General features: G+C 37.3%; 1 protein-coding gene across 3 annotated transcripts in view; it reads right to left on the reverse strand.

Annotated features, from left to right (window-relative positions):
• RBM41 (RNA binding motif protein 41) overlaps positions 1–16,988 on the reverse strand; it is a 56,097-nt gene extending 39,109 nt beyond the window's left edge. For 2 of the 3 annotated variants that reach the window (XM_011958713.1, XM_011958712.1), the window contains exons 1-4: positions 16,910–16,988; positions 13,802–13,918; positions 13,015–13,207; positions 12,495–12,699 (exon numbers count right to left, since the gene is read on the reverse strand). In XM_011958713.1, coding sequence (XP_011814103.1) covers positions 12,495–12,699; positions 13,015–13,207; positions 13,802–13,918; positions 16,910–16,917 — 523 coding nt within the window. In that variant the 5' untranslated portion in view covers positions 16,918–16,988. Of the gene's footprint in view, positions 1–10,543; positions 10,616–12,494; positions 12,700–13,014; positions 13,208–13,801; positions 13,919–16,909 lie in introns of all 3 variants that reach the window. The other variant, XM_011958711.1, reaches the window with a different exon arrangement.
• Between the last annotated feature and the right edge of the window lie 46 nt (positions 16,989–17,034).

A 17,034-nucleotide genomic window follows, 5' to 3' on the forward strand; every position in this document is an offset into this window, starting at 1 on the left:
CTGAGGTACGAGAATTGCTCAAACCTGGGAAGTAGAGGTTGCAGTGAGCTGAAATCATGCCACTGCACTTTAGCCTAGGCGACAGAGCAGACTCTGTCTCCAAAAAAAAAAAAAAGGTAACATAAATAAATGTTAACTAATAATAAAGGGAAAAAAGCACAACAAAATACAAGTAAATATTCATCAGATTAGAGTCTGACGATACCCGTTGTGGATAAGGATGTAGAGCAACCTAAACATTTCCACATGGCTGGTGGAATTTTAACTTGGGTGTTTCCCTTCAGAAATTAGTTAACAGCTATTAAAGTTGAAGACATGTGAACACTTCACCACTCAATTCCACTCCTAGATATATACCCTGAGAAACTCCTGCACATGTGTCCCAGAAAACATGTACAAGAAAGATCACAGTGGCAGAAGTGATATATATAGCCCCCAAATGGGAACAACCCAAATGTGCAACTACAGGTAGAATGGATAAACTATGGTATGTTCACATAAAGGAATATTATACTATACTTCAATGAAAATGAACTATGGCTACACATAGCAATATGTACGAATATCTCAAATATAATTGCCAGAAAACACCACAATATTGAGTAGAAAAGGAAGACCCAGTAGAATACACACAACATAATTCATTGACACAATGCTTAAGCACAGGCAAAACTAAACACTGTCTAGTGCTGCATGTACCGGTGGTGAAGATATAAAGAAAAATAAGGAAATTATCACAAGTTAGGGCAGTGGTTGTATCTATGGGAAGAGGGTTGTGATTTGTGAGGGGCATATGGGGATTTTTGGAGTATCGGCATGATCTATTTCTTGATCTGATTAAAATGTTTTAAGCACTGTTTGGCATGATCTATTTCATTATAAAAAGATGGTTTGCAAAAAAGTGAATGAGAGGTGAACAAGTGGCAATAAGTAAACGTACTGGGTTAAATAGAATCCTCCCAAAATTCATGTCTACTCAGAACCTCAGAATATGACCTTATTTGGAAATAGGCTCTTCGCAGATATAATTAGTTAAGGTGAAGCCACAGGGTAGGCTCTGAGTCCAGTGACTGATGTCCTTATAAGAAGGACACGTGACGATACTGAGACTGACACAGTCAGCAACCAGAATGCCATGTGATGGCAGAGGCAGAGATTGAAGAGATGCATCTATAATCCAAGAACTGGCAGCAAACACCAGAAGCTAAGAGAGAGGCATGGAACAAATTCTCCCTCAGAGCCACTAGAAGGACCCAACCTTGCCAACATCTTGATTTTGTAGCCTCCACAACTGTGAGAGAATAACTTTTTGTTGTTTTAAGCCATTCACTATAAGCAGCATCCTACTTCCCAGTATCAAAGTCTGTATTAGATTCCTAGGGCTGCCATAACAAAGTTCCACTGGTACTGGGAAGTAAGATGCTGCTTTAACAAATACCTAAAAATGTGGAATTGGATTTGGAATTGGGTAATGAGTAGAGGCTGGAAGAATTTTGAGCTGCTTGATCGTAAAAGCCTGTATTACATTGAGGAGATTGTTGGTAGAAATATGGATGTTAAAGGCAATTCTGGTGAGGGCTCAGAAAGAAGTAAAGAGACAGTAGAGAAAGCTTCTATTATCTTAGAGAATATATGTGTTCATGATTATATACATGTAATCATGAGCAAAATGTTGCTAGACATATAAATGCTAAAGGTACTTCCTGCAAGGCCTTAGAAGGAAATGATGAACATGTTATTAGACACTGGAAGAAAGACAATATTTGTTATAAAGTGGCAGAAACTTGGCTGAATTGAGTTCTGTTGGGTGAAAAGTCTAACTTAAAAGTGACAAACTGATATTTCCCTAAGGAGATGAATGGGCAAAGTGTGGAAGATGCAGGCTAGTTTCTCCCTGATGCTTATAATAAAATGAAAGAGGAAGGAGGAAGGAACTGTTAAGAAAAAAGGGGACAACACTTGATGATTGGGAAAATTCTCAGCCTATACAGATAGTGTGCTCTGGAAACAGGGCCAAGGGTATAGATGGACAAACTTTCATTGAAGAGGTTAAGTGTTAGGGTGTCAGGATCTAATCAACCATCTCAGCAGAAGCCAGGAATACAGATGGGGTTATCTAGGAAGAATCTGTAAAGAAACCTCAAGTCTAATGGTGTAAATCTTTTGACATATATAAGACTGACAATGTTTTTGAGAATCTTATACCAGCAAAAACCACCAGTGCCAGCCTGGTGTGAAAGAGACGGAGACAGGACAAAGAAAGGATAATTACAAGAGCAAAGCCACAGACATAGAGGCCAGAGAGGATGGGGCTATAGCTGCCCTGATAGACTGAGAATATGGGCCCAGTGGACAAAGCATTGAGCCCAGACTATTACTCATAGGCCTTGAAAACTAATGGAATTTGCCATGCTAGGCTACAAACTTGCTTCAGACCAGCAACCCCTTTATTCCCTCATTTTTGCCCTTTCAGAATGGGAATGTCTATCTTACGCCTGTCCCACTATTTTACATTGGAAGCAGATAACTCGTTTTCTAGCTCCACCAGTCTCTGGATGGAGAGAAATTTTGCCCCAGGATGGACCATATCCAGAACCTCACCCATACCTGATATAGATGATTTAGATAATAAGACTTAGGACTTTTTGAGTTGGTATTTAGATATTTGGGACTTAGATTTGGTGCTGGAATGGGTTAAGACTTTTGGGGATGTTTGTTTTACACGTGGATGGATGTGAATTTTTGGCACCAGAGGGCAGACTGTACTAGGTTGAATAGTATACCTCCAAAATTCATGTCCACCTGGAGCCACAGACTGTGAACATATTTGGAAATAGGGTCTTTGCAGATGTAGTTAAATTAAGATGAAATAATACTGGATTAGAGTGGGGACTAAATCCAATGACTGATATCCTTTTAAGAGAGCAATGTGAAGACACAGAGACACAGATACATGAGAATGCTATGTGATGACAGAGGCAGAGATAGGAATTATGCATCTATAAACCATGGAACACCAAGGATTGCTAGCAACTACCAGAGCTAGAAGAAGTAATGAAGGATATTCTCCTAGACAGAAAAGAGAGAGCATGGCCCTGCTGACACCTTTGATTTTAGACTTCTAGCCTCCAGAACTGTGGAGAGGATAAATTTCTGTTGTTCTAAGCCACCAGATTTGTAATAATTTGTTACAGCAGCCCCAGGAAACTAATACAGTAATTATAGAAAATTCTTCTAAGAATTGTGCTGTAGAAAGGGCAAACTATTGATGCATACAACTATATGAATGAATCCCAAAAACATTATGTTGAATTAAAGAAACCTTACACAAAGAACATATACTGTATGATTTCAGTTATATGAAGTTATAGAACAAGCAAAACTAATCTATGGTGAAAAAAAATCAAAACACTAGTTACCTCTGAGAGGGTAGGATGGGAATTAGTAGAAAGAAGTAAGCTGAAACTTTCTGGGGTGATAGTAATCTTCTGTGTTGATAGGGGTTAAGTTACACAGTGTGTCCTGGAGATGGTCCGATGATTGTCTTTATTCCTAATTTCATGTTCAGTGATAACATACTGGTAGCTTGAAACTGGCTATGGTAGTAATATGTATACCTTAGAAACTGGTAAATGATACAAATCAGGGCCGGTTTTCCCCGCCCGCCCCCCCACCCACCGGAGAGTTAGTTGTTAAACATTTACCAGTATATCACTACACAGATTTATACACTGGTCAAAAGTCAACAAACGAACACTTAAAATATCTTTACATTTAACTGCTTGCAAATTTTGCAACAAAAGAAAAATCATTAATAAATATTTAACTCTAATTAACAGTATACATGCTGAAGTATTTGGGGGAAGGAATTTACATCAGCGGTTTTCTAAAATACATTAAGAAAGATGGATTGATAGATGGGTATGGGTATAGATATGTGATAAGGCAAAATATTAATAGTAGATTCTAGATGGTAATATAATGGTTCTTTGTGATAAAATTCTTTCAACTTTTCTGTGTGTTTGAAAATTTTCACTGAAAACAAAGAATAGAAAAAATCTTTTCCCATTAAGATATCAAAAATATTAACATACTATATTACCTATTTAATATTATCTTTTTAGGGTTTAAATTTTTACATTTCACTTTTTAAATGAACTGCTACTTATTACGGTATACAGTAGAAGAAGAAGATCTAAATGTATTATTTGTTCAAGTAGCTAATCAACTGAAAGACATTTTTCATTTTTATCATTTTCTTTAGATAGTTCATGGTAGGCATATGTAGACCATGGAGTCTGACAAGTGATACAAGTCATGTTAAAACCCTAAAAGGAGATAAGCAATACTGGGGATGACTGAAGTTCTTTGGAAGATAAAAGGGACAGGATCCAGCACAAAATTACACAAATTAGCCATAAGCTGGAAGGACTTCCCTAGCACTGAGTCAAGAGGGAAGAAAACAAGGATGAGGATGCAGAAGTTAACAGAGCATGAAGCAGGAAATGGATGAAAGTTCTTGCCGATGGCAGTTTCCTTTGAAATAGGATGGAAGACTGTTAAAAATGACAAAATAATAGGAAAGGAAAGAGTAATGAGGATCTAAAATCGTATTTATAAGGAATTAAATAGTGAGCTGACTAGGGAGTAGGAGATAGATTGTTGAACAAGGGAGAGGCTCTAACCAATAACAGAGACAAGAAAGTTGTAGAGGCAATAATCAACAAAGTTATGATTTCTTTCTAGCAATGCCCAGAAGCCATGATGTAGAAATAGAGAAGGCAATTAGTTTGGTTGATTTGAGTTTGAGGTTTTGCTGGGTAGATGTGATACATAGACAAGGAAGCAAAGAGAATGATTCATTGTCAAGATGGGTGGTTAAATAATGGATGATAGAGTCTAAGCGAGATTTGAAAGGAAGAAGAAACAAAAAGGGATTGACGGACTGGGAGAAAATAAAAAGGTCAAGGAACCAGACACGTAAACAGGATTGAAGAGATGGTATGTGAATTAAAGAGAGTTATGCGAGCCAGAAGGATAAGAAAAAGGTTGTAGTCACAGAGTACCATACTATAATTGAAGATTTGAGAGGAAATATATTTCAAGAGCTAATATATGTTTCTTTCTCACTGATTCAAGGTTAGGAAATGGGATATGTATAACTCCAGAAAAGTTTGTCTCAAGATATAGTAAAATCACACTTAATAAACCAATAAATCTTTTCCAATCACATGTACAAGTGCTGTGGACAAAAATACAGACTTTTTTGTAAGGACAGACATGGATTTCAGTCCCAGCATGGCCACTTTGATCTTAAGAAAATCACTTATGCCCACTGAAGCTCAATCTCATTTTCTGTAAATTGGGTATAATACTGTACTATCTCACAGAGTGCTGTAAGGTTTAAATGTGATAATTTACAAAAATACTTAGCACAAGGACTGGCACAAATAAGTCCTCAAAATTAGTAGCTATTAGGACTTGTTTCTGGGTAAGATGAAGTAAGCACACTTCACTCTGTCACTCCCATTGAATAAAGTTATAAAACCCGGAGAGAATGTGTGGTACATTTAAATGCTATGAAGAGTAAATGGTAGCAGGTGGAAGGGGTAAGAAACCAAGAATTTGAAATAACAAAGAACTCATGCCCAGAAGAGACACGGCATAATCAAATTGCTGAAAATAAAGAGAAAAAAAATTTTAAAAAGCCTCTTACATTTATGGTCAATTGATTTTTCACAAAGATATTAAGACAATTCAATGGATGGAAAAGAATAGTCTTTTCAACTACAGGCACCAGGACAACTGGCTATCCATATGCTAAGAGATGAATGTAACTCAAAGAGCGAGGTTTGTAGCATTTCAATTTTCCATCATCCCATCTCCCCTTCTCTAGTTCTGCAGTAGCCTTGAAAACCAACAACCTCGCAACAACAGAAGCTGCAAAAACCAGCGGCCTATCTGAAACTAGAGTGGCAGACCAGTTCTGGAGCATCACAAAAGCACCATCCTTAGAGAATTTTCACTATTTTACCTGGATGGAACTATTTGACCTGCCTGGCACTTCAATGAAAAGCCACATTCTGAGATGTAATTGGTATGATAATTACAGTAGAAAGTATGGGAGGTAGAAAACAGCTAAACAAAGTTCTTTAATATAATTGAAATTGTTGGTTTTAATACAAATTAATTTATTTAAGCCAAGAGGTTAATTGTAATTCCCCAGAGCAACCACTAACACACACACACACATACACACACTAATAGTAAAAGCGGCAAGAAGTTAATTAAAATGGCACATTGGAAAAATCTATTTAACATGAAAGAAGGAATAAATGGAGGAACACAGGAACAAAAAAGACACAAGAGAAACAAAACAAAAAGTAAAACAGCGGATGTAAATCCTTATTAACAGACTAATTAATTACATTAAAATAAATGAACTAAACTCTCCACTCAAAAGGCAGAGATTGAAATAATTGATTAAAAAGAGAAAATATAATCCAAACTATTTGCTGTCACAAGACATACTTTAGATTCAAAAACACAAATAGATTGAAAGCAAAAAGATGGAAAAAGATGTTCCATACAAACAAGAACCAAAGTAGAGCTGAGTTTTAGAAATTTGAGTCTTCTTTCTGTTTAACTTGATCAGTCTAGCTAAGGGATTATAAATTAGTTAATCTTTTCAAAGAACTAACTTTTGGTTTTGTTGACGTCTTCTATTTTTTCCTCTATTTCATTTATTTTTGCTCCATTTTTTATTATTTCTTTTCATCAGCTTGATTTGGATTTAGTTTATTCTTCTTTTCATAAGTTCTTCAGGTGAAGATTTCAGTTACTAATTTGAAATCTTTCTTCTTTATTAATATGGGCACATATAGCTATGGGCATTACAGCTAAATATCCCCCTAAACACTGATTTTATTGTACTCCATAAGTTTTGGCATGTTGTGTTTTAATTTATCTCAAAATACATTCTAATGTTCCTTTTGATTCATTGATTGTTTGGTAGAGTGTTAATTTCCACATATTTGTAATTTTCCTAAATGTGCTTCTGTTATTTATTTTGAATTTCATTCCACTGTGAACAGAAGTGGAAAGAGTGGACATCCTCGTGTTATTTTTGATCTTTGGAGAAGAATTTCAACTTTTCACCATTAATTATGAGGTTAAGTATTAACACACAAATGTGGCCAATTGATTTCTGACAAAAATGCAAAGGCAAGTAAATGGAGAAAGGATTTTCTCTTTTAACAGTTGGTTCTAAAACAACAGGACATTTGAAGCCAAAAAAAAAAAAAATTAGTGAACTTTAAACTAAACTTCATACCTTATATAATTATCAAGTCAAAATGGATCATAGATCTAAATGTAAAAAGTACAACTATATAACTATCAGAAGAAAACACAGGAAAATATCTTTTTCATGAACAGGTAGAGTTCTTAGATACATATAAATGCACATACATAAAAAGCAACCCATGAAAGGATCAACTGATGAACAAGATTTTAGAAGACTTGAAAACATTTTCTCTGAGGTAAAAGACTTATACACTGAAAACTACAAAATGTTGCTGAAAGAAATTAAACAAGACACACATAGACATCCCATGTTCATGAATTAGAAGACAATACTGTTAAGACGTCAATACTAACCAAAGTGATGTACAGATTCAATGTAAGTCCTACCGAAATGTCAGTAACATTTTTTACAGGAATAGAAAAATCCATTCTAAAATTCATATGGAATCTCAACCGATCCCTAAATATCCAAAACAATTTTGAAAAAGAACAAAGTTGGAGTTCTCACACTTCCTGATTTCAAAACTTACTACAAGGTTACACTAATTAAAACAGTGTGGTACTGGCATAAAGACAGGTATATATAGTCAAATGATTTTTGAATAGGGTGCCAGGATCATTCAGTGTGGAAAGAACAGTCTTTTTTCAACAAGTGGCACTGGGAAAACTGATTATCAACATGAAAAAAATGAAGTTGAATTCTTACCTTAATACCATACACGAAAATTAACTCAAAATGGTTCAAAGACCTAAACATAACAGCTAAAGCTATAACACTCTCAGAAGATAACATAAGGAAAAGCCTTCATTTCGTAACAATGGATTTGGCAATGATTTCTTGGTATGACACCAAAAGCATAGACGACAAAAGAAAAAAATTGACAAATTGGACTTCATTGAAATTAAAAAATTTGTGCATCAAAGGACAGAGTGAAAAGGCAACTCTCGGAATAGGAGAAAATATTTGCAAATCAGGTATCTTATAATTATCAATGTATATATTGATATACTGAATATATATAGAACTTCCACAACTCAACAACAAGCAACTTATTTTAAAAATGGACAAGAGATTTGAACAGATACATCTCCAAAGAAGATATACAAATGGCCAAAAAGCATATGAAAAGATGCTCAACATCACTAATCATCAGGGAAATTGAAACGAAAACCACAATAAGATACCATTTCACACCCACTAAGACGGCTATTATTTTTTAAGAAAAGAAAATAATAAGTGTTGTCAAGGGTATGGAGAAACTGGAACTCTTATATTGTGCATTGCTGGTGGGAATGTAAAATGGTACAGTCTCTATGGAAAATGATATGGCAGTTTCTCAAAAAATTACATGTAGAATTACCATGTGATCCAGCAATTCCACTTCTGAGTATATACCCACAATAATTGAAAGCAGGTATTCAAACAGATATTTATACACCCATGTTCGTAGCAGCATTATTCACAAAAGCTAAAACATGGAAACAACTTAAGCATCCATCAACAGATAAACAAAATGTGCTATATACATACAATGGGATACTATTCCACCTTAAAAAGAAAATTCTGACACATGCTACAACTTAGATGAATCTTGAAGATATTATGCTAACTAAAGCCAGTCACAAAAGGACAAATATTGTATGATTCCACTTATCTGAAGTACCTAGAGTAGTCAAATTCATAGAGACAGAAAGTAGGATGGTGCTTGCCAGAGGCTGGTGGGTTGGAGAAAACGGGGAGTTAGTATCTAATAAGTACAGAGTTTCGGTTTGGGAAGATGAAAAATTTCTGGAGATGGATGGTTGTGATAGTTGCAGAACAATGTGAAAGTACTTAATGCCATAGAACTACACACTTAAAAATGGTTTAAATGGTAAATTTTATGATATGGATACTTTACCACAATAAAAAAATTTGCTCTGCAAAAGACACTGTTAAGAGAATGAAAAGACAAGCTACAGACTGGGAGAAAATGTGTGAAAATCACATATCCAACAGAAGATTGTGTTTAGAATATACAAAGAACTCTCAAAAGTCATCAGGAAGAAAATAAACAACCCAATTATAAAACAGCAAAAGACTTGAACAGACACTTTAGCAAACAGGATATAAGGATGGCAAATAAGCACATGAAAGATGTTCAACATCATTAGCCATTAAAGAAATGCAAATTAAAACTACAATGAGGTACCACTTCACAGCTATTGGAATAACCAAAATAAATACTGACAATACCAAGTGCTGACAAAGATGTAGGGCAACCAGAACTCTCATACATTGCTGGTGAAAATGCAAAATGGTACAGCCACTCTGGAAAATGGTTTGGCAGTTTCGTATAAAGTTAAATGTACACTTACCATATGACCCAGTAATCCCACTTCTAGATATTTACCTTAGAGAAATAAAAACTTATGTTCACAAAAAAACCTGTACAAGAACGTTCATATCAATATTATGCATAGCCATCATAACCTGGAAACAACCCAAATGCACTTCAATGGGTGAATGGATAAACAAACTTTGGAATGTCCATATGATGAAACGCTACTCAGCAAAATGAATGAACTATTGATACACCCAACAACTCAAATGAGTCTCAAAGGCATTATGCTGAGTGAAAGAAGCCAATCTCACAAGGTTACATGTTGTATGATTCTATTTACATGACATTTTCTAAAAGATAAAACTACAGTGATGGAAAACCGTCAGTGATTGTCAGGAATTATGGTGGGTTGGGAATGACTATAAAGGGACAGCATGAGGGAGTTTTTTAAGGTGATGAAGCTGTTCTCCTTCTTGATTGTGGTGGTGGTTACATGAATCTACATGATTTACAATTCACAGAATTGTACACCAAAAAAGAAGCCCCATGCAATTTTATTGGAAGTTCATTTCAAAAGAAAATATTAGCTATCATATCATCATCAATCATTATACTTTACTGATTAATAAAAATATTCAGAATTATTTGTGAAATGGGATCTAAAAATCATTAAGGTCAATTTATGTCTGGTACAACAACTTAAAAGTATAGAGAAAAAACAACAGCACTAAATGTAAAAGCTTTAAAACTTCTACTAACTCCTCTCTTTAATATTCTGTATCAGGATAATATGCTCCTTCTGGATCATTTCCTATAAACATTGTCATATACTGAATATGGAATTAAATAAGTGCTCAACTGGGACCCTAGGTTACATTCCTAAATCTAACACTATAAGAAAACTCTCGACTTGCCTTTTGTGCCTAATTTTATCTTCCTCTTCATTGAGGTCATGTACTTGTCTGCACTTGTCTTTTTGTGGTATGCTGTGAAGGTTTAAAGCAAGGAGTTTCAAAGATAGGAAACAGAACAGATTCATACACCACCCACCCTCCACCCCAAATACCAGGTACTGCTCTAAGTGATTTACATGTATTATCTCACTTAATCTTCTTAATAACCCTATAACATAGCTACTATTAATATTCTCATTTTACAGACGAAGATACTGAAGCATAGAGAGGTAACTTGCCTAGTATCTCATAGCTAGTAAGTGGGGGAGCCAGGATTTTCCCAGGCAGTCTGCCTCCAGAGTCCATGTTCTTAATCTTTATGCTAAATGTCTCTCCACAAAAGGCTATTCATTTGTTCATTCATTCCTTCCTTCACCACTGCTCTGCCATGTCTATAGTCTTTCTATTTCTAACAAATCATTCATCTATTCTCACGGCCTTAACATGTCATCTAAGGAGAGTTGATTCCCAGTTCTATATATCTAGTTCTGACCTCTCTCCTGAGCTTCACTGCTGCATTTCCAACTGTCTCCTCAACATCTGCATTTGATGATCCTGCCATTCTCACAAAGTCAACATGTTTAAAATCAAACTCATCATCCTTCCTCAAAATTTCCCCCTAAAGGTTTTCTTAAATTTGCCAATTGGTAAGTCACACAGCCTTGAAACCTCTGGATTATCTTTGACACATACCTCTCCATTGACCTCCCTCCTTCATTTTCAGTCAACAAGTTTTATTAGTCCTTCCCTTATAAACCTACCTCTCTCCAATTTCACTGCTATCACTCTAGACCAAGTCTTCATGCCTAAATGACTATAATATCTCCTATCCATTCTCCCTGCTTCCAGTTCTTCCTCTCTCTAATCCTATTTATTGACCACCAGATTAATAATTTTCAAATATGGCTTTTATCATGTTACTTCTGGTTCAAAAACCTTCAATCATATTGAAACTAACTGATAACTAACTCTGTATAGGTCTATACTAGTCACCAAATACAGTTCAAAATTTTTAGCTACCTTTCTAACCTTGTCTCACATGTCCTCCATAGTAAGCACACTACGCAGCGCTCACACCATCTGTTGCAACTGACATGTCAGTACCTCTCTTTTCTAAAGAATAGGTAGTACTAAAAGAACATTTAAATCTTACCTCCTCTGAGAGGCCTTCTTCAATCACACCAATACACAGTGGCCTTTGCCTCCTCTGAACTCCAACAACACTTAGCAAATGTATCTAGTATTGTCACTAAATGTTACATGTTTATCTCTCCAACCAGACTATACTTGGCACAAGGTGAGGAACCATTTCTTAAACTTCAATGCACCTTCCACAGCGTCTAGCAAAACTTATCTGTCAAACTAAATCCTTCTTGTTAAGACACATACTATTTATCTATATATTTTGTGCTAATTTGTAGTTCAGCCTAAAGACCCTTCACAATCTAGCTTCGCCTCCTCTTCCTTCCAGTGTCAACTCCTGTCATTCCCTGCCACTCCTTCTACTCCTGCCACATTAAACTTTTCATTGTTCCTTAGACACACTAGGTTCTTTCATAATCCTGTTGCTATTTACTATCTTTTATGTCCATTCCCCTTTATTTACCTGACAAATGCCCGGTGATCCATCAGGAGTTAGTATAAATGTCAACTTCTGACTCCCCCAACTAGACTTAGATGCTCTGTGTTCTGCGCTACCTCAGCATTTTATTCAAATCTCTGTAATAGTTTCCATGTTGTCATGCAACTAACTGTGCACATACTTGTCTCTCTTATGGTATTATACATTCCTCAAAAGTAGTGACAGTTTGTCTTTCCCCTATTCCCTTCACTAACTCTTCATATTTAATGCCCTGCTGTTTAATCTTTCTTTCAGTGAAAGAATATATCAAAGTCAGTGGGGATCACATACCTTGGTAATAAAGAGCCTTAAGGAAGGAGTGACGATCAGCTCCCTGAAATAAAGACTTTTCTATTTCCATTTCTCGCCGGGTCAGCTGTTTGCTCTTTGCAAATCTCTGTGGCAGGCAAAGAATGCGCTGACGCTCTGAGATCCTTTCTTCAATATCTTGAAGACGGTTCTGTATTGCTTCAGGAGTTGCCCTCAGTCTTGTCTTCTGAAACCAGAGGAATGAGACGGCATACATCATAGAGGACACAACCTGAACCTGATGATCTGGTGTCTCAAGTAAAAAAATGACCTGGGCCCAGAAATGAATGTTTACAGAAAGTGTTAGCTAAGAAGTCAAGGAACAGCTTCTCTTTTACCAATGTCTGCATTCTAAAAATCAAAGAAGATTCAGACACCAAGTTCAGTTTTGTGAGAACTAAAAATGAAAAGGCTCTCAATGCTAAAAGGAAGAGATTTTGCTGTTTCCTCAAGGAGAAAAACAAACAAACAAACTTAACAACAAAAAAATTACCCCACTCACCTTTTCACCTGAAACATGGCTCTTCCAGATCAAGATTTCTGTTTCATTAAGCCCTAATTCCCTGAGAGAGGCAGTTTCCTGGTCCTTCGCATGCAGTGTCTGGAACTGGGACAAAGTCATAGTCCCAGCTGCTTCCTTCCCAAAGGGCTTGTACAAAGTACCAGGAGCAAAGCTCTCTTTCTTAGACACACATCTGCAAAATATGCAGGAGGACAGTAAGAACATCTTGAGGTTACTACCATTCACAAAAATGGAGGTTCTACACTCTAAGAGGTACAATGAAACTCACTAGCAAATTTTCTTTTACATCTTATTTCTAAGCGGAAGCACCACTGCAACAAAATGTAACTCCATCAATAGTCCCCTCATCCAGGAATAATAAACTAAATCAACAAATATTTATTGAGTACTTACTATGCATCAGACACTCTGCTAGATACTAAGGATTTAATAGCTTTAAAAAAAGATAAAAATGGCTCCTGCTTTTGTGGAAAAACAGTGGAACAGAGGCAAGTAAACAGGCAATGATAATATTGGGTTATAAGTGCTATGTTAAGGGAAATATGGGATGCTGTAGGAGGACATAAAATAGGTACTTCGCCCAGACTTAGTGAGATATGGAAGGCTTCCCAGAGGAAAAGACACAGAATCAAAACTCTGCCTAATACATTGAAGTCTGACAAAGAAAGGGAGGTGGGAGAGGAACATTCCATCTAGGCTTTAAGAGAGATCTGTCACCTGGAGGTGAGACTCTATGACACTATCCGTTTGCAAAATCAATACCTACTCCTCAATGGAGACAGAAGTATCAAGCTGATGCTGAAGGAGGCTTTTCAGCTGCCTCTCCCCTTCTGTTTCCAGCTCCTCCAGGACATGCTCATCACTCTTCACACAGCTGTTTACCCTGGAGTAGATACAAGAATATATACAGAACACAGTAGAGACTGTGAGTCTCAAAATATATTCCTTATCTATATTATCTACCATTAGAGACCCCATTTATTCAAAGACACTTCTCCAACAATTCATTGCCCTTTACCATATAGTCCATGAACACTTACTAAATACCTGTCTACACAGAATGCGCTATGCTAGGTACTGAGGGAAGTCAAAGGTGTTTAAGACATAGTCTCTATCCTCGAGAAGGTCACAATCTATTTAGGGAGAAAAAACATGTATGTACGTGTTGTGTGCATGTGCCTTGGTGGCGGTGGGAGGAGAGAATAATAACACATAGAAGCATAGGCCAAATTAGTAGAAATTCACAGAAGAGAAAATTGGGAGAAAAAGGTGGTAAAGGAAGACTTCAGAACGGTACTCTTACACTGACATTGACAAGTGTGTGATGAAGAAAAAGAAAACAGGAAAAGAGAGTACAAAGGGACAGTAATATATACTGAAGGATAATGAGAAGTAGTAATTTATCAAGCAGCTAAGTGACACAGTGCAAGTGATGGTTTAGACAGATTAATGTGGTTATAATATGCCATAGAGATTCAAAGGGAAGAAACAAGAAGAACTAGTTATGAAACTAGTGAAGTAGGCCGGGCGCGGTGGCTCAAGCCTGTAATCTCAGCACTTTGGGAGGCCGAGACGGTGGATCACGAGGTCAGGAGATTGAGACCATCCTGCCTACACGGTGAAACCCCGTCTCTATTAAAAACTACAAAAAACTAGCCGGGCGAGATGGCGGGCGCCTGTAGTCCCAGCTACTCCGGAGGCTGAGGCAGAATGGCGTAAACCCGGGAGGCGGAGCTTGCAGTGAGCCGAGATCGCGCCACTGCACTTCAGCCTGGGCGACAGAGCGAGACTCCGTCTCAAAAAAAAAAAAAAAGAAACTAGTGAAGTATAGGGTGATGAAGGTCTAGACTGAAATGGTAATAGTGAAAATGGAAAGAAACGGTTAGATGAGAGAGGACTTTTGGAAGCAGAGGCAAGGAAGTCAAAGATAATCCCAAAATTTCAGTCTGTGTAACTGAGAGAACAATGGTACCAATGAAGGAAAGCCAAATCTCCAGATGGAATAAATGATTTGGGAAAGGGAAAGTCAGTATTGTTTTAGCCATGTTGAGTCTAGTACCTTTTACAATAGAAACGCCAGCATGAAGTATCAGGAGTACTTCAAATACACGATTCTGAAGGGACAGCATTAGTGACTGGCTAAAGGGAAAATAAGAGATGAGAGTCCGAGGCTGAATGTATAAATCTTGAGTCATCTGTGATAACAAGATCTGGAGTTCTGAGGAGGAGATCTCCAAGGAGAGAATACAGAAAGAAATATGAAGATGGTCATAACATTTTTATAGCCTGGGCACCACTGTGTAGAAATCTAGGCCATGGCTAGCAAGAGCTAACTAAGTAATTAAAAACTCTTATTAGAGTGTAAAGAAATAACAGGGCCATTCAAGCATGAAACAACAGATTATTTAAAAAAATGCAAAAAATGAATTAACTCCAGGAAAAAAACCAAATATCAAATACTTTCCTTATAAAATAGCTCTTTCCTAGTGAGGTTATGATAAAGTCTAGAAAAACTAACACCCATAATTAAAAACAATATTCCCAGGCTCTAGAAAGACTTGGCCCTATTTTGGAAAATTCTAAATTATCTTTAGGCCCAAGGTGTTAAAAAATTCATTTTAAGTATCTCAATTTTTTATTACTTAGAATCCCAAAACTTCTTACTAAGTTTAAAGTTTCTAGACATCAACACACATGAATCTCAAAAAGAAATGTTGAATAAAAAAATAAAGCAAGTCACAGAAAAATTCATATGATATGTGTCCATTTGTGTAAAGTTGAAAAATAGATAAAACTAGGAACATTTTGTTTAGGGATAAATTCATATGTACTAGAAACTATTTGCTTTTTTAAAAGCAAGGGAATTAGTAACGCAAAATTCCGGATAGTGGTCACCTCACGGGGGAACGAAGGGAGGGAAAAGACACAGTAGACTTCTAAGGGACTGGCAATGTCCTATTTCTTAAGCTTGCAGTGGATGCGAACCTTTATTATTCTTTAAGCTGTATATATACATTATACATTGTTTTGCATGGATGAGATACTGTAAAAAAAAAAAAAACGTTAAAGGTTAGTTTCAGGCAGGGAAAGTCAGAAACGGTTTTTTAAAAGATGCAAGGAACTGACAGTGCAGGAAAACATATCAGTAAGAATTTTAAACGCACTGCACTATTCCAGAGTGATGATTCTACTTGCAGCGTGAATCTAAAAATTAATTTAAGCCTGTCAATAGTTGGGAGGCTCGGGCCATTTAAAGCTCAAGCAGCCATTTACCTCAGGACCAGTAAGGGGAACTGAGCCCAGCAATGCCTTCCACCTCCCCTCCCCCCATCCCAAAAATCCAACCGCTTTGGTGCTGTCCTCTACATTTAGAAACAAAGTACCGCTCCTTTAAGATTGGAAAGCGCTATATGGTTTTGGGGACCGAGCAAGTAGTCTCCAACACACAGACGTTGCAAATAAATACGCTGGCCCCGAGTCTTTCTCAGGTGGAGGTGGAGGTAGGGGAGGACGAAGAGGGGTTGGCCCGAGGTACCTTCATCTCCGGCGCCGGGAATTGGTCAGCCTCAAACCCTTTTGCCTAGCTGGGTCCGTGTGAAACGACGTGGCCGCAGCATCCGGCCAGCTCCCGGAGCCCGTGCCGGGAGAGCATTCCCACAGCAGCCGGGCCCGGTGGCAGCCCTTCCTGACCTTCGCTCTGCAGGCCTGTTCAGCCCGTCTCCCCTCCTCCCGTCTCCTTTGTCGTCTTCCCGCTCCCACGAAATCGCATCCCGAGAACGTGCAATACCCAGACCAGAAAGCAATTGAAGCCATTTTCAAAAGAAAAGGTAGAACAGAGCTCCCCTTGCCGCCTGCTCTTTAGACAAGTCCTTACCTCTTCATGTTTCCACAGGCCCCTACCTCCAACTTGCGTAAATAGGCCGCGGACCTCAAGTCCCAGAACTCCGCGCGGCGGACTCGAAGGAGATTGTGATGGAGCATGGGGCTCTGGGAATTGTA

Source organism: Colobus angolensis, unplaced genomic scaffold (assembly GCF_000951035.1).
Source record: "Colobus angolensis palliatus isolate OR3802 unplaced genomic scaffold, Cang.pa_1.0 Scaffold472, whole genome shotgun sequence".
Taxonomy (NCBI): Eukaryota; Metazoa; Chordata; class Mammalia; order Primates; family Cercopithecidae; genus Colobus; species Colobus angolensis.